The following is a 20,974-nucleotide window of genomic DNA, read 5'->3' on the forward strand; positions in this document are numbered from 1 at the left end:
GAAGGTCCTGACAACCGAACATCCTGACGGTGCACAGAAGAACCTTCGGCTGGGACGTGCTCGTGAAGAATGACATTCCGTGAATCACTCAGTCTTCCAGGGACCATAGCCACCTCGGGGCGTCCTGTGAGGGGGCTCAGGGATGGCCGCCACACACCTTCTGGTGGCCTCACTACTCGAGCTGAGGACAGCTCCAGGAGACTGGGGTGTCTGGGGGTGTGGTCACCTGGGGGGTAAGGCCGTTTGAAGGCCTAGAGGGGAGCCCGGGCCTTCCTCTTCGCTCAGGAAAGTGGGAACAGCATCCTTTCAGCAGAAGTCTTGAATCCTTCCTGCCTGTGTTAACCTGAGACCAGCACCAGGTGGGTGAGGAGAGAAGGGTAGGGATGCGGCTGGTCTGAGCCCGGAAGGCCTTGCTCCTGAGGACGTGGGAGGCTCCAGATGAAGGATAGTGTGATCAAACCAGGAGCTGGGGACAGACGGCCTGGCCACAGGGGAGCCTCTGAGGCCACTCTGTCAGGCTTGGGAAACCTGACAGCCCCAGAATCCCAGGGAAGGTCAGCACTCAGGCCACCCCATGCCCTGCCACATGGGGAAGGCCAGCTTGCGCCCAGGGGCAGATCGGCCTCCACCGGCCACAGCCTGCAGGGCCGGGATCAGACACCCACCCCACTCAGCCTTTTCCCACCATTGGGTGCAAACACAGCATCCCAGGGTAAAAGGGCCTGGTCCACGTCTAGGTTCTAATCCAGCTCTGTCTCCAACCCACCGCATGAACTCGATGCCCCTGGGAGCACTGGGAGGCCCCGTGGCGTAGGCTGTAGGCTCCCCAGCTTTAAAACGAAGGGTTGGACCCAATTTCTACTGCTCCAAAGGCCCGGGCCCCAGATGCTAATGGTATTGAAGACGAGACATGCTTGCCAACTTGAACTTCTAAAGAGTTTTCTCATTCTGCGCTGGGCCTGGGTTTACAAAAAAAGGGAAGAAACACCCCCCATCTCCCTTTGCGCTGGAGGTAACTGAACAAAGGAACTGAACTTTAACACAAAGTTTATCAAAACTCATCTGTTCCCTTAAAATACTGTGTGTAAACAGTAGCTCAGTGAAGTTGGTGCTAGGTGGTAAACTGAGGCACATAACAATTGTGAAGGGTTTACTTGAGCGTCCAGCAATTCGAATCTGGCCGCGCCAAAACAGAAGTGGTTAGGGGCGCTCCAACCCAGGAGAGCTTCCTGGAGACGGTGCAGAGGCAGAGCAGGGGACCTGCTGTGATCGCTGGAGCTTAGCTTGGGCAGCTGCCTTGTTTGGGGGAGCCTCTGGCTGTTTGTCATCGACAGGTCACATCTTGGGTCTCGTGTCCTCCAAACCCAGCACACAGTGTCCGGCTTGGGCTCTGGCTTGCTCACTGAGGCCGCCAGGGCTTAGAGCCGTCCCCGTCTAATGGCCTCTTTGTTTCACTGCCACAATGTTGGCTAAGAAAATAAGGAAATGAGGCCGTGCCAATGGGAAAGTCACCCTGAGAAGCCGTGTGGCAGGGTCTGCTGGTTCAACACACGCCTGTCTCCCGCGACCTGCGGATCCCCCACCAGGCATTCACAGGAAAGACTTACGTGAGTGCCCCCCAACAACATGCTCGGGAAGTTCACAGCCACGTAGCCATCGTAGCCCCAGACTGGAAACACCCCAGAAGTCCACCAGCAGGAGACCCGATAAACAAATGATGGGGTGTTTGTCTAACGGGCTGCTCCCTGGCCATGACGTAGAATGAGTGAAAATTGCAGACGCTACGTTAAGTGTACAGGAGCTGCGTCTCCCTTTACATGAGGTCCAAAACCTGGCAAAATGAAGCCACGGGGACTGAAGTCAAAATAGTGGTTGTCACTGGGGTCAGGAGGAGGAACTGGGTGGAGCAGAGGGAGGCGGCCTGGTGCTGGAAGGTTCCCTGAAGTTGACAGGAAGGATGATGCATCCGCACGTGATGTTCACGGAGCCCGTGGAGACGTGCCCAGCGGGTGGGGCGGGCAGCAAAGTGTCTCCAGGGCCCCGCACAGGTCTGGGGGCCTGGGCTCCCGCTCTCGGCTGCCACGCAGAGCCTTGCCTGCAGCAGGTGGCCTGGGGATCCCGAAATCCCACCCCAGCTCAGAGCTGCCATGAAGGGGGGGTGGTCCTTGGCCCCCTTGTCCTTGGCAGCGTGGTGGCAGGTTCCCTGCACCTCACGGAGAATGGTTCCAAACCTCAGGCTGCACCTACAGAGCGTCAGATTGAGCCCTCATCTGGCAGACAGGGGCACCCTGTTGGAGGGGCAGCTGGATGGAGCCCCATCCCACAGGCATGCAGCAGGAGCATGGGAACTGTCTTGGGACCAACTCCCCAACACTACCCCCACTTTAGAGTCACTGCCAGGCCTCTGGAGCCAGGCGGCCCCGAGTTCAAGTCCCATTGGCCCCGCCTGGGCCTCGAGGTCTTCATCTGGGACCTGGGGAGGAGGCTCTGGTAAGCACAAGAGAGTGCACATAGGAAGCACCTAACCCAGGGCCGGATGGTCACCAAGTGGGGAAACCAAGGCCCAGGGTGCAGACGTGCTTCACTCAGGGCAGAGCCGTGCCTTTTTCCTGTCGGGACCCATGGCTACAGGGGTCTGTGAGGCTCCTTCTGCACCTCAGCCCCCACCCTCAAGTCCCCCAACCCCAGGCCACTGGGCCACCCACAGGAATGCAATCAACCCCACACTTCCATCCGGGTTCCCTGTTCTGGCTGTCCAGGACACACGGTCCTGCACGCTGCTGCTGTATTAGGGATGGAGAAACGAGGCTCAGAGAGAAGCCACCCAGGTAGGTGGTGACGACCAGTGCCAGGATCTTTCCAACAGCCCTGTGCTGAGCCTGGGTATAGGTGTGCGGCCTGGCCTGACCCCGCCTGCGGAGCAGAGCAGGAGTGAGAGGGGGTGGGCGAGACGCGGCTGGCAGGGGCAGCAGTGTCGGTGTGAGCACCTGTGACATGCCAGGTGCTGGCCCAGGGGCTTTGGGTCTGCAACCATCCACCGCACAGGATGAGCGAAGGTGGGAACCGCGGCTCTGTAAGAGATGCATGCTCTCCCTAGCACAAAAAGCAGCTGATTAAAGCTTTAATCCAAGTGCAAATTCTTTCCAGATTTTGATGAAAGAAAAGTCTTTTTCCAAAGGCAGGGTCTAGGGCAGTGGTTCTCAAACTTAATGCATATAAGATTCACTTGGTGAAGAAAAGGGTTAGGTGCTCAAAATGCAGATTCCAGAGCCCGGCTCTGAGAATCTGTATGGTTCTGTACGGTTTGGGGCCACAGGCGACCCTGAGCCTGCCTTCTTAAGGCCCCGGGCGACCCAGATGCAGGTGGTCTGCAGCCCACCCTTTAGGAAAATTTGATGAGAGTGTGACCAGTTTTCACGGAGACGCTGGCAATTGTAGGTGTACTAACCTTAGTACAGTAGCCACTAGGCCCACACGAACAGTCTCCCTCGCACCACCTTCCCTCTTAGAAGAATGTTTCTAGTGAAGAGAGAAATGTGCAACAATTAAGGGGCTTGACATCATGATCCTATTATTTGCTCGCGTTCTTCCCATAAAGCCACGGGTTTGTAATTCATTCCTCCGCAGATCCTGGAGACCTCACATCCGACCTTACAGCCTTCGTCCAGTAGATGGCACTAACTCGTTTGAAATAAGCAGAAATCCAATCCACCTGAGAGCTCAAGGTAGACGGAGAGACGGCAGGAGAGGGAAAGAGCTGCAGAGGACAGGCACAAGCAGCAACGCCCCACACCGGCCAGCTGTCCTGAAATGACACAGACGAAGCCTGCACCCTCCTGGACGTAATCCGGGACCTGCCGTGTAGCCCTGACTCCTTGCCGCATTGGCTTTCAAAAATCACCTGCGGCTTCCCAAACCTGGGCCTGCCTGCGGCTGCGAGCTGGGCGTGAGGGGCCGGGACGATGCCACAACCCACTAGGACCACAGGATGGCGGTGCTGCGCCAAGAGGACACGTTTGCACAGGCAAGTCCAGCTCTGGAAAAGCAATCTGAAGACATGAGAGGGACCTGAAAACGCGATCGGGAGAGAGAAGCGAGGTGGAGAGAGACGGGTGGCTTGGGCTTGCAACCTGTCTCTCAAATTCACGATTATACATACTCCACTCCTGCTTGCGCTGTGGGGGCCACCATTCACTCAGGGGCTGCTGAGCACCAGGGTGCGCTCAGCACCGGGCGTGCCTGGGTTCATCTCAAGAGATTCATGAGGGAAGTTCTCTGAGGTCTCCACTTCTCAGCAGAAACATTATGTGGGGAGCCAGAGGCCGGGACCTCTTGCATTATCTCAAAAGATGAAGGGACAGTGACCTAATTCTGGCCACATCAACAAGTGATGAGGTGGCTTCCATGCATCCAAGGCTAAAATTTTCCCTCTTTCATTCTGCAAATGTTTGAGCACCTACTTTGTGCTGGGCAAGGTCCGAGGGACCTAGAGGAAGCCCCTGCTTCTACCACAAAGAGACCACAATTCACCATGAGGTCCTACACCAGAGGGGCCCTGGAGTGAATGAACAGTGCAGGGCCCACACCGTGCGCACAGGTGCATCTTCAATGACGTCACTGGTAACCCCGGGACTCTCAGGAGGCGATTTGCTACATTGTCAAGAATTGTGAGAGCCAGTTCTTAAACACATCTATTCTTAAATTATGGAAGCTTACAGTTAACAGGTTATATTTAAAAGTTATCATTAAATTTGATTAAATAAGTTCTATTTAAAACTCATCACTTCCAAATTGTCTTATATTTTACAATTATCTATACTGGGGGTAGGCAAACTTTTTTTTTAAAGCAAACTTTTTCTGTTAAGGACTGGACAGTAAATAATTTAGGCTGAGTGGGGCAGAAAGTTTCTGTAGTAACCACTCAGCTCTGCCACGAGAGCACAAAAGCAGCCGTAGATATGTGATGTGAATGAAAAAGGACAGTGCTCCAATACAGTATTTCCAAAAACAGGCGGAGCTGACCTTGGTCTGGGCTCAGGTATTTATGTCTCTCTATACCCACGAAGGAAATGCTACATACTTACGTGCAATCATATTTGCATCTCCTTCCAAATCCACCTGTAGCAAAGGCACACTGGTGGCTCACCATTGGCCATGGTGAGAGTATTTACACCACAAAATCAGCAGAGGCTACAGATCACGGCTCTTCTTCTCCCTAGAGAGCTGGTGGTTAAACTTTTACCAGCACACCACCAGCTATCCTGGTGTGCAGAGAAGTGACCTCTGAGCTGGAAGCTGGAACTGCACTTTATCTGTCCACCTGCAGCACCCCATCCCGCCCACAGGGGGAGACCTACCGGGCACAGTTTGGAAATACGTCTACTAGTCTAACGTTTGCAGGATGGCCAGAAAGAGTAAAACACACACTGGTTTAAAATGTATAGATGGCAAGATCATAACCCCACCTTGCCACACTCCAGGGAGCAGCTTTGCCTCTCTGTAGCTATTTAGAACGGGCAGCTAAGAAGCCACACATCATGGTCCAAGGCCTGATCTCATTCATTCCACAGGCTGGCAAGACCCTGCCTGCCACTGACTGGCACCTGCAAGCCTCGACCTCCGAGGTCCCATTCGACACCTCACAAAGTGGGGAGGGGTTGGGGGCAAGGACTTAGAATGCACCCCAGGCAAAGTCACCTTCCAATTCGACTCTTCAACCCCGAGTGTTACCACAAACTTCTTTGGAAAAGGCAGGATTTAAAACAGACTTGAGGGTTATTGATAAGGGAACGGTTTCACGCATGAGATTCAAGAGCCTGCATGAACTCCTAGGAAAGCAGTGAGGTCCAAATAGTGGACACAATCTGCAAATTTAGTTGGGCATCTGTGATGGTCACCACTGGGTGGATTCCAGTCTGTTCATGCTGTCCAGATCAGTCTTCACTCATCGAACTTTTTGCTTAGGCCTCAGGAACTTCTTCCCCCTCCAATGACATTCAGCATTGCACAACAGTCCACCACAGCTGGCAACTCACACAGGCGTGATTGTCCACAGTTCAGCATCATGGCTGCCCCGCAAAACCGAGTCTCTTCCAGAGAACTCCTCTTACTTCTTACCTAATCAGACTGGCGGGTCTTCTTGTTTTACAACATCTGTTTATACACCATTTGGAATATTTCCTGAATGGAGAGAAGAGCATCTTCATCTTGCCCTTTGGTATCTCTATTCAAGTCCTCTTCAAAAGCAGTGAAATTCATTCTGCTTCCAAATGCTCTTCTCCTGACTGCCAAACATGTCCAACATACGTCCCCAAGGCCTTTTCTCAAGAGCCTAGGCCAGGAGCTCTACAATATATTTTCCACTTCCCCTTGGGAGTTTGTCCAAGTCCACAATCCTCTGTCTTCTCCAAAGCAGAAAGTTCCAGAAGGGAATGACAAGATTACATCTCTCAAAAAAACTCCATTCCTCCTGACAAGTGGCTCCCAATCATGCTGCACATTGGACAAAGAGCTTCGAAAAATACCACATGCCTGGCTGGCCCTGTCTGCAGATACCAATAGCTTGGGCAGGCACAGGCATTGTATGTCTGAAGTCTCTGTGCTTGAATTCAGCAAATAGCCAGGATTGGTGACTGTTGCTCTAGGCCGTACACCCACCCTGCAGGCTTTCATGGGGGACGACGTGCCTCCGAGAGTCAGAAGAACACCAAGCTTGGCCCCAGGAAGGGAGGCTTAGAATGGGCTGGTGGTTTTTCTGCCAAGCCGGTCAGCTCTCCTCTGACCAGGACTCATTTTCACTGGGTGGTCCCCAGCCACAGGTGGACACAAGAACATAAACCCTCACTGCCACATTAACGTAAGACTCCCAAAGAATGACATCTATGAGAAAGGACACAAACCCTTGAGTCTGAAAATAGCAATGTTTATCACCAATGTGTTGGTTCAGCTGTAGGTTTTTGAAACAAAAGGGTTCTCGAATATACTTTTTAAAAAGATTTTATTTGAGAAAGAGCACAAGCAGTGGGGAGGGGCAGGGAGAAGCTGGCTCCCCGCTGAGCTCAATCCCAGGACCCCGGGATCATGACCTGAGCCGTAGGCACATGCGCCCAGGCGCCCCTTGAATGTACTATTATCATCAGTATCGCTTAAACCACTCTGGATTCCCTACCTTGGCATAAAGTGACCTGAACTCCAAGTAGTTCTTGAGGAAGACTTGTTTTTATCAGTATCTAGAAGAAGATGAAGTGTCAGCCCTTGTAACATCCTGTAATCACTTCTCTGGATTATACAGAACAGCAAAGTGTTGAACTGCCTCCCTGGCAGCTGTAGGGGACTGGGACACACTATTCTAGTTGACAGCTTTGTGCCCATGTCTAGAGACGATGGAGCACAGGAGGGCAACTTCTAGTTGGAGTGGTTTAGAGACATGCAGAACTGTGCTTTAATCAGGGCCAGAGCTTGGAAATGCCCAGTTACTTCAAGAAACGACAGGGAACCACGATGCCGGGAGGTAACCCAGAGGCCACTGGCACATCACCCAGAGCAGAATTCTGCGAGGTTTTCTAGAATGCTCGTAATGATGGCAGAGGCTGGACAAAACGTATGTGCTTTCAGGTAAGGCTTTTCCCACAAAGGTACCTTCTTCCCTGGCACCTGTGACAATGCAAGAAGTTGTACTCAATCCTAGTTTTCCTGTAAGCCAAAACCCTTCCCCAAAGAAATCAAGCAAAAGGAACCATAAAAATTTAATTTTAATGATACAGAAATAGTATATAGTACATTTCTTTCCACAGCAGCACTTCATTCATCTCTAAAAAATTTAACAAAATTAAGGCTAAATCAGAGCAATCTGATAGTAAAGGGTTATTTTATGGGGTGTTATTTTTAAAGAATATCTTCATAAATACAGGATGTTCTTCAGGCCAAAAAAAAAAAAAAAAAAACTCAACAAGATACCAGATATGCAAAATGCAGTACAAAATGTGCTCCTTTATACCAATTTATGAATAACCACAACTTCCCTGGGAAGTTTCAAATGGGATTGGGAAAAAAAAAAAAAGTGAATGTTTGTGACAGGACACTAGACTTTTGTGGAATTAAACTTTGACAGTACTACAGGCCATTTCACAAAATAAAACCAAAGACAGTGGAGTCTCCAACATAATCTCTCCAGAAAAAGTACACAGCAAAAGTGGACAGTGTTTAAGATTGCAAGAGAGATCTGAGGCTTGTGGTGCCTGGAAGGACCACCCTCCCCATAACTGGCCTTTCTTCACCCCAACCCCACCCAGGCCTGGACCTCTATGAGAGAATGAGAGACATATGGTCAAACACAAATGGCCCAACAACGCGGGTCAGGAAATCAAGCAGGGCTCCCAAGCGACCTCCTGCAAATGCTGGCGTTGACTGTGATAGGGAGGAAGGAATAGCTCCCTCTCCACGTTTCCACTCTTTGGCCACATTTGCTGGGTAGGGGTCCAACACTGCTCCCTGACTCGACAGAGACCCTGCAGCTGCCCCAGCGTGCAGAATAAGATGAAGAGTCCTTTCTTCTCTTTTCCCTCCAATAAAACTTCTGGAAGGATAGACAAGTGCCATGGAAACTCCCTGCAGGAAGCCTCAACCACTACGAGCCTGGTCTTGGCCAAGTGACATGACCTCAGGGGGCACACGGAAACCCTGCCTTCATGGAGCCCCCCACACCCCACACCACATCCGCTGTGAGGACTTTACCCTCTCCTCCGCACACGGGTTTCCATTTTCATACACTCTCCTCCTCCACTCCCCCCACTCGCCTTGGGGGATTCAAGTATTATTTTCATTGAAGGGGAATCGTGGGTGTGTTGTTAACATCACTAACTGCCAGAGAAGGAGATCTTATTTTTAATTTGAAACATATACTCCACCTACTATAACAAGGACATTTTACTTCATGAGGAAAATCTTCTCAAATGATGTTAAAATTTTCATCATAAAGTAGCAGACAGTATGAAATAATGCTTCAATTTTGCATAACAGTTTTGTTTTTCCACTTTTTTGGTGCCCAGGGCGAGCCTCAATTTCCCCCAGAGAAAGAAAATGGAAGACAAATATCCAGGTAAATATTATCAAATATCCTCTTAAGATCTGTATGTGTTCCAAAGACTGCTAAAACCTCTAGGAAACAGTGGGTTGAGGTATGTATACTCAAATGCATTCCTTATATAAATTCCTATGTAAACACAGATAAATAATGTAATAAACATCCAATTACCCATATTTATGTAAAGTAATTAATGCGATAACATTACACAATCACACAATCACATAAAAGATATTTTTGAGATCTTTTAGTTCAGTAGTTTTCAAATCGGGCTGGTCATCGGGCTCACCTGGTGGAGCCTTTTACTAACAAATTTCCTAAGCTCCACTCATGAAGACTCAGATCCAGCAGGTATGACCTGGGACCCAGAAGCTTATATTTTTTTTCTATAAAATTTGACATTCCAACCCCCTTCTTATACAGAGGACATGAAAGTAGCAAAGAAGTCATCTAAGGCCAACAGAGCAAGTGCCAGAGAGAGGGGTGGAACCAGGTCTCTCATCCCCTACACTACTTTTCCTGTTACTGAGTCCCAGAGCTTTCCCTGAGACTGGAAGCTCTGACGCTGAAGCAACCATTAGTAGGGATTCTGCTGTCAGAAGTAGGTGCTAAGCTGTTCAAAAGCAGGGACCACGTCTCCTATTCCTTCTGACATAGTCCTTGGTGATAAATGTCCAATAAATACTCGTCGGTGGGCAGTTGCTCAGCTGAGGCCTACACTGTATTCTCAGCTCACCTGTCTCTGATTAGCCAAGTGGGTATGAAATTATCTAGCTGCATGTGGAGATCTACCTGAGGAGGGAGGAAAGCCTGAACTTATGAAGACGCCACGTTCAAACAGCAGGACTTTGTGTGACAATACAAGTTGCATAAGATTAATCACTGTATCTTCTTCTTGTTCCTGAATTATGTGTTAGATGAAAAAAATAAGTGAATCCAAGGGATAGAAAGAAGCCATTTACCTATAACATTTGGCAAATGTGAATTACAAAAATCCTAAACTATTCTAAGGAGACCATCCTTAGCAATTGTAACAACTGTATATTACTGACTTTTGTTACTGTTTCTCTTGGTTTCCCATGTGTTTTCTCAGTCTTAGAAAACATTCTTTCAGGGATGGAGTCAAACTATAACTCCTTTATAAAGCTGACTGTGAGGGACTATACACACTTAGGCTCTACATCACTTCTTCCCTCCCTCCCCCTACGCACGCGCATGCACACACACACACACTTACAAGTGTGAATTTAGTTGGGAGGTGGGTGAACAGGACTGGTTATATTTTCTATTTGTAGCGATGAATCATAAGCCATGTTATAAATAATTCTACTCCATTGCCATCTTGATTTTAGCTAGAATATGGAAAAGGGGATAACCAAAACATTTAAAAAGCCAACAGGAAAATATTAAAGGAAATTTACGGCTAAAAAATAAATAAGTCAACAGGTACATGAGCCACCAGTGCCATACAGCCCAGCCCTGAGGGTGCCCACTTGCCACACAAGCTCTCCTGGGACGGGGACAAGGAGGGACCACCCAGGGCCAGGGGAAGAGCCCCACGCCTCCACAGAGAGCACCCCGGCTGGCTCTGGCAACCCCTTATTGAGAAAGAGGACAGAAGGTTCTACTTGAAGGAAATGTCCTCAGAAATAATTTATGGAAGTGACTCCCCCCCCCCATCCCTCCCAAAGAGCCTCCACACCCTGGGAGGAAACCTGTGCATGCATCCAGATGGGTCCTCTTCAAGCCTTCTGCCATAAGAGGCCAGGCAGGACAGACCTTGAACTTGTATTTTGTTCAAAAGAAAAGGATCTTTCCCTTCTTTTTTAACTGTTAAATACAGTCTTACCTAAAAAGAGATTCTTGGTCATTCCTCCAGATCTCTTAAAAAACACTGATAAGCTCATTCATCCATTTATTCACTCAACACCTCTTTACTAAGGGGTGACCGGTCTTGTAGTTCACAGCCAGAGGAGACCTCAGGTACCGTGCAACCCAGGCCCCTCCCTTGTTACCCAAGGTAGACAGGGGCAGTGCCAGCCCCACAGCCTGGGTTCCTCACCCTCAACCCTTGATCTCGTGTCCACCTCCCTGTTGTACCCAAGCACTTAGCAAAACCTCATGCAAAATTTAGGTACTTTCTCATTTTAAAAATGAAAAAATTACAAGCTGAGTTTTTATACCTTACTATAATTTATAAAACTAATAAATATTAGCAAAATGGAATGATAGAACCAAAGGTAAATGTGACTTTAAAACAACTAATTGCAGGGTTTGTAAAGATTCTCTCCGCTTTTTTTGACATTGAATGTTTTATGAAGTCATATGCTATATACACATGACAACTCTTCTGTCTTTCTCTACGGTTAGGAAGTCTTTCCAGAAGGACAACAATACCACAAAGGGACACTCAGAGAAAACACAGGCCACGGCACATTCCACGTCACTGACATTTATAATCTGTGGTTCTAGGCTACAACATCCACTTGTGGTCCAGACACGCACTGTGGACATGAGCTAAGGAAACATCCATGTTTTACTTATTTAGAGGAGGATGAAGCTGCTGCAAACATGTCAATCAAGTGTCTGATTTGTAACTGCCATGATCTCCTGTGAAATCAAGCTGGATTTTTAGTGAGCAGACTAGCTGACCTCACTGAAGTTCTGGACGGTCTTCCTCACAATGGGAGAGGTTTAGAAAAGCCAACATCTCTTCAGGGAGATTTTAATGAGTATTGCAGATTCAAATTTATTTTCTGATGGGCCATATATTTGTATAGAAATCTATTTATCACCCCAACCATTTAATAAAATTCATTATGCCCTGTTCCGTAAAATAGTTAGAGAGCCTTAACAAAACAAACAAACAAACAAACAAACCTCTCAGCTGACAGTTACTAATGTGAATGAAGAGCTTCAGTTGCTGTCTGTTCGAATCCCCCAGGAAAATTACATCAAAAATAGACGTCTTATGACAAGATCACTGAGATATCTCAAAACCAGAACAAATAGAAAACAACACCAGTAATGGAATTTAAGTACTTTTCTGGCCACTACTGCGGAAACACGGGAGCTCAGCGGGTTGCAGACATGCAGGGGTTGGCACTATAGAGGAGAGAATTAACAAATCAAACTCAGTACAATTTTCATAACTGGATTAAAAGTAGACTCTTAATAAAACCAACATATTTCTTCCTCAAGGCAACCATTAGCTAAAAGGAGAAATGATTTCATATCCTTGGTCCATAAAGAAGACACATTTATTTACATTCTCAATGGACTAGAAGAGGTTTTAAACTGTCACAATTAAAATTTTATGCTTCCAAAAATATCATATGATCAATGCACTTAACTTAAAGCTTCAGGTATTAATAACTTCATTTAGACTTCTTAAAAAACCAACACAAACATACTTTCTAGAGTGCAAAATGCTTCTTATTAAATACTTCAGGAACACAAAAGCAATTTGTTTTTTAAACATAGGAATCCTTTTCAGAAGGATCACCACCACAAAGACATCCATTGCCGGCAATGGACGCTGAACAAAACTGCCAGCTCGGGTAAAATGCAACATTAAGATCTTGCCATCGGTTGCTGCCCCTGCCCAGATGACCCCGTTTATTTGTACAAACTCATTGTCGGACTCTGGTACATGCACATGTAGGCATCACAAAGAAGTCTTCGTGCGCAGCCTTGGATTCTTCTGGAGTCCAAGGAATGCAGGTCCTCTGGAGACATTTTCAAGTACTCTCCTACTTCTGGGCATGGGGTAACTTGAGGAATGTTGAAGCCATTTTGGCCGCCTGAAGAAAAGAGGACGAGCTCTATTTAGGGCAGTTGAGATCTAACCCCCTTTGCTGCCCTGCCCTACCAAAGCGATTTTACAACTCTAAATTTAGAGGAGGCTGATTTCCAAGATCTGAAGGACCTTATGTCACTTCTGATTCCTAGAAGTTCAAGCCTCTTTTTAAGTCTTGACAGTGTTCTCATTTCTTGGTTTCTGAAAGGATTCTGGGGCCAATGGAATAAAACCGGTAAGAGAAAGCATATCCTGAGCAAAATCCAAACCCTGATTTTTAGGCTTCTCTGTTTTCAGTGAGGGAATAGTGTTCCATATACGTAATCGAACAATATCCATCTCTTCATATCCCATGTCCCTTTCCAGACAGAAGCACCCCTGTACACCTTCACCATGAGATCGTTCAGTTTAGAGCACACCTAGCAAAATGAGTACTATTTTCACTTCTCTAAATTTTAAATGTGTATTTGTGCAAGTCTTGCAAGGCTTTGCCTCACAGACTGAATAAGGATGCTGGTATGGTTTGGGGCACTCCCAGAAAGGCTCTCCTGGTCCAGCCTCTCAATCGTTTTTCCAAGTGTCCGACCCCCAGATGCTTTTCAGTTAACACGAGAGCCTGTGATACTGCACGTGTGCTCGTTACATATTTGTTAAATAATGCCTAAGCATCTTCGAATGTGGCCTAGCAGGTGCAGCATCCTCCCCATTTCAGGAAGAAGCACATTATATGCAGAATAGGCTTATTTTTCCAAGAAGGTACTTATTTCTATTCTTTGCTTTGTCATTTAGAAGACAACATAGTGTAGTATAAAAAAACATAAGCACTGAGGTCAGAAAGACGGAGTTAAATACAAGCTATGGGACCTCAGGCACCTCAACTTCAGCTTTAATAACGGGAAAAGAGCAGTAATCTCCATGTTGCAGGGATTTCAGTATAATGACTCAGTGTGCTTCCCAGAGAGCTCGGTGCATGCATAAGCACTTAATAAATAGTGATTATGGATCATATAGAAAAGGAGAGGACCTTGAAAGTAAGAGAAGACAAAAGCTGAAAGGAAAACCTCTGAGCCCTAAAATAAGGATTTTTAAAAAGGATTCTTCTTTTAATAAAACCCACATGTGTGTCAAAATATCACAACGATATTATTCCTTAATTTAGTAACAGGGATGTATATGCATTTTAAGATGTGAAGATGGGGTCACCAAGATACACCTGGGAGGCTTTTCATATACGCTCTTCTATTATTCAGAACAGCCTATCCACTATGAACTATGCTACTACAAACTAAAACAGTGCTATACATAGAAGAAAAGTTTTTAAAATACCATCCTGAGGGTGTCTGGGTAGCTCAATCAGTTAAGAATCTGCCTTCGGCTCAGGTCATGATCCCAGTGTCCTGGGATCAAGCCCCCCATCAGGCCCCCTCCTTAGCGGGGAGTCTGTGTCTCCCTCTCCTTCTGCCTCTCCCCCTGCTCATTCTCTCTCTCTCCAATAAATAAATAAAATCTTTAATAAAATAAAATAAAATACCATCCCGATCAGCCATGCTGTCAAAGAAGAGCCAGGCAGAGTCGTCCTTCCCATACTTCACAAAAGCAACATAGTGGCTTGTTTCTATGCAGAGAACAGCAAATAATTCCATCTTCTGGCAGGGGATGCAGCCATGCCTCCAGTCCCAGTCAGGTAAATCTTTGGGAAGTGACACCGGGTTATATTTATGGTTCAGTCTCTTGGGATGAAGGTGGACCTGAAACAGAGCAGGGAGAGAATGTCACTGACGAGCCAAACACTGTGTTTCTGGTGAGGCAGCCCCAGTTACTCTAACTGAATTCAACCCTATAAACAGTAACTGAGTACTTCTCAACAGTCCACCAGGGAACACAGAAGACACATAAGCAGTACCACTTGATTATGAACTCAAGTTAATAATGGTTTTGAAAGCTTTTCAAAACCTGAAATATTTTCAACTACAAATTATTTCCTATTCAAAAAGAGAATATCCAGTTAGTAACATCAGGCTTACTTGAGTGTTGCAGGTTTTACAAAACTGCTTGATGTTTCCAGCGGAGATGTCAGGGTCATCATAACATTCTCTACATTCATACATGGCAAGCCCCCCGCATATCCGGCACTGCCTGGGGGCTAAAACGATGAGGGGGAGGAGAGATTATGGGGTCTTTAAATATGCATTCTTCCATTAACATGACTAAAAGGAAAAGGTAAGCTTTACTGAGAACTTGGACTCAACATGTGCATCCCTCCCCATCCCCATAAATGTTATGTTGTATCTCTGTGGGCTCAGGATATCTTTAAAAAGACATTTTCTCTGATCAAGTGACAATTTTTTAAAAAAACAGTATATTCTCGAGTGTTTTCACATAATTACAAAATGTCTATAGATGAAAATTCAAACATACAAGATGGTATAAAGAAGAAAACTGCAAGCATCTACAATTTCAGTTAGTACGAGATAACCACTGTCAGTACTGCTGTGAATTTCCTCCAAAAATTTTATATCTGCCGATTTACGTAACCCTGTGTGTGTGTGCTTGCATGTGCGTGTGGGGGAGGGGTCCTCTTAGAGAAAGGACCAAATACCTTTTCACTTACATTAGGTCATAACCAGTTTTGTACATTTTGGTCCTCACAGACATGAATTTTAATGGCAGTAGTTTCATTGTACAGATACACCATAATTCATTTAACTACTCTCCTCTCATAGAGATTGTTCCTAATTTCTTAATCATGTGACAATAAATACATTTGCATATAGAATATTTATTTTCATCTCTGATTATTTTCTTAGAATACTCAGAACTGAAAGTACCAGCTTAATATTGCCAGGCCCTTCAGATACTCAATTGCCTTTTTGAAGAACCATATCCTGTTAGACTCTGACTCATAATTAATGAGATGGGCTTATTTGTGAAAAACAAACAAAACAAACTAAAAAATCTTATACTTACTGTCTTCAAGTAAATCTGTTATATTTAACTCCAAAGAAGGAAAAATTTTTTTAAACAGTTTAAAGTCTTTTCCAAATCGAGGCATCTGAATAATCAGGCACGATGGTGCCTAAAAACAAGATACATATATTTTTAGAATCAAAGTGCTGAAAAAAATTTTCCCTATGAAACTGAAGCAGTGACAGTTGCCACACCAAGCTGTGTTTCTGCCGTAACACTAATGGCCTGTACGCAGAATCTGAGTGTGAATATGGAGCAGGGAGGTAGAGCACCAATGAGCCACAAATTTTCAAGTGGTCCAGGATCCATTCCATGGACACCCAGAGGTCAGGCAGGTCAACAACCCTGGGTCTCTAAACTATGATGACAATCTAGAGTAACACTCCATGGTGGGTTTATATTTAAAATAAACGTTTTAGAAAAATTGTTTTGGCAAGTATAATAAAGAAACTGTGGTCACTGAAGGACACCATTCCTTATACTTCAACAAATAATTATAGCCATTAAAAGCTTTCCTTCAGAAATAAATACAATAAAAATAAACCATAAGCGTGTACTACTAAGATCATGAAGACACAGTAAACAGTAAAAGAAAAATAATTTCTATCACTTGTTCACTAACAAATGAATATAAATAAGTGAATTTATTTTGTCTCTTGTTGAAGGAAAAATAAACATTCTTTTTTTGCTATGTTTGGCTAATATGCTTAGGTAAAATGTTAAAATTGCTAAAATGACGGGGTTTTTTTGTTTTGTTTTCGTGTTTTTTAGTACTTCTTCCTTTTGCTCAAATACTACTTAAGTTTTCAAGTTACAAATCTGCTTGATATTTTCTTTGGCACCAAAAATTCAAACAGTTCAATCTTAATTCTAAGGCATTTTCTACATGGACACAACTGAAACACTGAACTTTTTTTTTTTTTTTAATTTGAGTTTTGTTAACAGTCAGTGTGTTCTCAGTGGGGTAAAATTAACAGTTATTGAATCTAGTAGTAGTCTCAAGATTCCAAAGCACTGTCACATAAAATACAATAATCACTAACCTCTGCAAATTTCAGGTTACTGTTGATAAAAGACCATTCTAATAACTGCTGAATTGTAGGAACTCCAACTTTCTCATTTTTTTCCATAAAAATTTGATAGAAGTAACAATCTTGTACTTTTTGACCTGCTGATCTAAAAATATGCAGAAAAAAACACATGATTTCTCTATGAAATGCTAAAGTCAGAACGGGAAGCTAACCCAGCAGTAGTTGAGGACAGAAAAACCAATGACAGGGCAGCCCCAGTAGTAGCTCAGTGGTTTAGTGCTGCTTTCAGCCCAGGGCATGATCCTGGAGACCTGGGATCGAGTCTCACGTCAGGCTCCCTGTATGGAACCTGCTTCTCCCTCTGCCTGTGTCTCTGCTCTGTGTGTGTGTGTGTGTGTGTGTGTATCTCATGAATAAATTAATAAAATCTTAAAAAAAAAAAAGATGACATGGACGGTACCCCTTGGTCATCAGAAAAATGGGTGAAAGACAATAATGTAGATTAATTCATTAAATGTACTTTGCATAAGACCTTAAAAATGAGTTCTTATTTTAGTTTTTATATCCAAAAGTTCCCTAATGATCAGCAGAAAAATAATGGAGTAAAATCTACAGTCAAGAAGCACTATGTGAACAATACCAGAAGCTAAAATCACTTGGTTTAATGTCACTGTCCAAATCTAAAAAGTATTTTTAATCAACAATTCATTAAAATACTGATTGACTGTTCAAAATCCAAAATGCATTTAATGCTTGAAAAAGGAGAATGAATTCTTATGTCTCTGCATGGGACAGACCCTTAGATACCTTCCAGACCCAACTTTTCACTTCTGAAATGAAGGCCCTGAGTTCTAGGGAAGAATAATCATAGCTTCCCAGCAACTTAAAGCAGAGCTAGGTGCAGAAATCAGGTATCCTATTAATCACTTACTATTCTTTCCATGAAAGCATGCTGTCTCTTTAGATGGTCATCTATTCAACAAATACCAGTAAGCTCCTACTATATACCCATCACAGTGTTACCATTATATTAAACCATAAATATTTTGCTACAGGGGCATCTGGGTGGCTCATTTGGTTGGGAGTCTGACTCTTGATTTTGGAGCAAGTCATGATCTCAGAATGGTGAGATCAAGGCCCGCATCAGGCTCCACACTTCAGGGCAGAGCCTGCTTGAGACTCTGCCCCTCCCTCTGTATCTTCCCCCCACCTATGTGCTCTCTCTGTCTCTAAAATAAATAAAGAAAATTTTAAAATAAATATTTTACTATAGAATGTCATTAATCTTTAAAACTAACTCTGCCAAAAGGATTAATAATGTTTAAGTGTAATATTTACCTTTTCGGCAGAATTTCTGTAAAGAATCAGCCTATTTATAGGCAGATTTCAAGATTTTTATGGAAAATTATTAACAGTTTTCATAATGAAACAGCTATTCACAGACCAACCTTCAGAAGCCCTCTGCTTTCCAAAGCAACTTATACCCTGAAATACACAAAACTTACTTAATAAAACCAGGAGATTCAGGAGAACTCACAACAAATAAAAACAAATGATAATCAAAAAGCCTGAAGATTATGCTCTATCAATATTTTACATGGTTGTTGATGACTGCAAAAGACCAGCATTTTTTCTGCGAAAGCAAAAGCATAAAAAATCTTTAACAGGTAACAGGAAAAAAAATAGGATAGGAAACTAAGAAAGCTTAAAGTGGTAGAGGTCACTAGTTGCAACAATTAGAAATAACAATGGTGACAGGGAAAGGGAATCATAGTTGATGCGAACCCAAGTGGCACACATGGAATGAAGAGAACCAGAAATAAGGATGAAGACCAACACCTCTGTGATATTGAGGCAGAGGGATTAGGAGCTTGGGTGGCAGGGGTGGGACACAAGCACTCCAATCTGATGACTACAATTTTAGAAGGCTTAAACCCTAGAGCAAATTAGCTGGTCATGAAGGCACACATATACAAGAATCACAACAAAGCTGGTGCTATGGTAGAGAACTGTACAATTTAGATTGCCATTTCCCACTAAGAAAATCTAGAAGCAGAAGAGTACAAATGCTGCATTAACCTTAGAAGAAAACATACATCTACGAAGATCAAAACATTCATGGAATTGTGTAACATTGGTCTGTCTACCTTTGTAATACAATCCTGAATGGGTAGCCACTAAAATTCTTTACAGATTTCTTGATTATCTAGCACTGTGGAATATAATATACCCATGTAATAAGAATACCCAGACCATATTCTATAATGGGAAGTACTCAGTTTACACAACCTGAAAATTGCCCTGTGTCTTTGCTTCTTGATTGCTGATTTTATTCAATTGTTTTTCTTAGAATTTTTCCATCTTTGCCCCTGAGCACTATCCTCTCAAGTTAGTGGCTGGGACTTCAGTTTCACCTTTCATTACCAGTACTATCATTATTGTTGTTTTTAGAAAATGAAGGCTTTAATTTACCCACATTTAAACCTTGTTTCTTCCTTGTTCCTAGCATACTACTTTCTTACTTTAAGTTCACCTTTGTCCTTCTAAAGTAAAGTACATCCTGTAATAAGTCTCTGGGTTAGGTGATTTAGTCCCAGTTCTTCCTGCTCAGAAATCCTGTGCATATTTCTTATTAGGATTTAAGTCTACAAAAAGCCTGGAAAATATTTAGCTATTATCAATCAAAATATTATTTCTTCCCTATTCTTTCCAATATCTCCTAGAACTGCACTTAGGAATCTGGTCTTCCACGCCTCTTACCTTCTCTTGTTTTCCAACTTCTCTTCCCTTAGGGCTGCATTTCAGGTACTTTCTTCCAATCTATCTTCCAAATAAGCAATTCTCTCTTCAGCTCTACATACTATATCTAGTGATGCTCCCTCTCCCAGCTGTACAGCATATACATGGAGATAGACCTTTTTAACTTCTATTTCTGGGAATTCAATTTTTGTTTACTCTATTTAGTCTGTTATCAAATTCTCATTTATCCTCCTAGGTGGCTAGTCCTTTGTCTCATCAGTCCTGTAAGACTTCAGTGCAGTCTCTCAGACTGTTCCACTATTTCAGAGTTTACGGTACTCCTCCTCCTAGTTTTTATATCGGCAGACTCTCTGAGAGAGCAAGGCTCATGCAGGTGAAGAATGACACTTGAAAAAGAAAAGTTAACGTTTGAAGTATCTTTTTATATCTTCTTGTAATCTTTAAATCAGAAATTCCCCATATGAAGAGGCTGCTGAAAGGGTTGGGGAGCAGTGACCCCTTCAAGGGGTGGCAGAAATTCCCAGAACTTCCCAGGGCCCTCTCCAAAACCCACAAGACCTACAAGCACTGAGATGCACTCCTACATCTGTCCAGCCCTCCTCACCCCCTGAGAATCACAGCTGTTTTCATCCTATGTTATTACTGGGAGTCTAGGACATCGCCAAGGGTTGTTGGGCTACAAAAAAAAAAAAAAAAAAGAAGAAGAAGAAAATTTTTTTAATCATCTGAAATTTATCTCTTCCAGAGGAAATACAAAAGTGACTCTTTTCTCCCAAATTGCCTGTTAGATTTCCTACAACATGTATTAAACACAGCTTTCTTTCCTCATTTGTGTCTGAGAGTTGACTTATAAGATACTGAGATTCTATTTTTGAGCTTTCTATTCAAGTCTGTTGATCCACTTTTATACAGTATCACACTGTTTAATGTCTATAGCTTTGCCTTATAGCTTATAATAGAACTCTTTTTTAAAAAAAAACCTTCAAACTTCAATGTTTTCACCCATTTCATCCTATAAAGAACTCTAAAATCACTTTATAGAGTTCAAAAAAAAGTTAGGATCTTGCTTCCATGTAAGTAATCCTATAAAATATTAACATCTTTAAGTAATTTACTGTTCTTACCTGGAACACAATCTTTCTCACTAATTAATCAAATCGCCTTTGGAGCTCTGCACAAATTTTTAAAAAACACATCTCAATAAAATTTATTTCTTGGCATTTTATACTGTCATGAAGTATGAAAGCATCCCTTTTACATATTTGTTAGAAGGTATATAGAAATGCTAGTGATTTCTCCATGATTACTTTCTATGTGGTCAATTTATAAATTCTT

General features: G+C 44.0%; 1 protein-coding gene and 2 long non-coding RNA genes across 8 annotated transcripts in view; 1 reads left to right on the forward strand and 2 right to left on the reverse strand.

The window, feature by feature from the left end:
• Positions 1-1,031: 1,031 nt before the first annotated feature.
• On the reverse strand, positions 1,032-2,598 carry LOC118354009 (uncharacterized). Its single transcript, XR_004813844.2, has 2 exons — positions 1,608-2,598; positions 1,032-1,469 (listed from the first exon to the last, which is right to left on the reverse strand). It is a non-coding gene; the product is annotated as an uncharacterized LOC118354009 (long non-coding RNA).
• On the forward strand, positions 1,469-4,780 carry LOC118354010 (uncharacterized). The gene is made up of 2 exons (XR_004813845.2): positions 1,469-1,607; positions 3,628-4,780. It is a non-coding gene; the product is annotated as an uncharacterized LOC118354010 (long non-coding RNA).
• Positions 4,781-7,732: 2,952 nt separating this feature from the next.
• CYLD (CYLD lysine 63 deubiquitinase) overlaps positions 7,733-20,974 on the reverse strand; it is a 71,350-nt gene continuing 58,108 nt past the window's right edge. For all 6 annotated transcript variants that reach the window (XM_049104540.1, XM_035713188.2, XM_049104542.1 and 3 more), the window contains 5 exons: positions 16,892-17,024; positions 15,849-15,957; positions 14,906-15,024; positions 14,413-14,629; positions 7,733-12,885 (listed from right to left, as the gene is read on the reverse strand). In XM_049104540.1, coding sequence (XP_048960497.1) covers positions 12,701-12,885; positions 14,413-14,629; positions 14,906-15,024; positions 15,849-15,957; positions 16,892-17,024 — 763 coding nt within the window. In that variant the 3' untranslated portion in view covers positions 7,733-12,700. The remainder of the gene's footprint in view (positions 12,886-14,412; positions 14,630-14,905; positions 15,025-15,848; positions 15,958-16,891; positions 17,025-20,974) is intronic.

Source organism: Canis lupus, chromosome 2 (genome assembly GCF_003254725.2).
Source record: "Canis lupus dingo isolate Sandy chromosome 2, ASM325472v2, whole genome shotgun sequence".
In the NCBI taxonomy this organism is placed as follows: domain Eukaryota; kingdom Metazoa; phylum Chordata; class Mammalia; order Carnivora; family Canidae; genus Canis; species Canis lupus.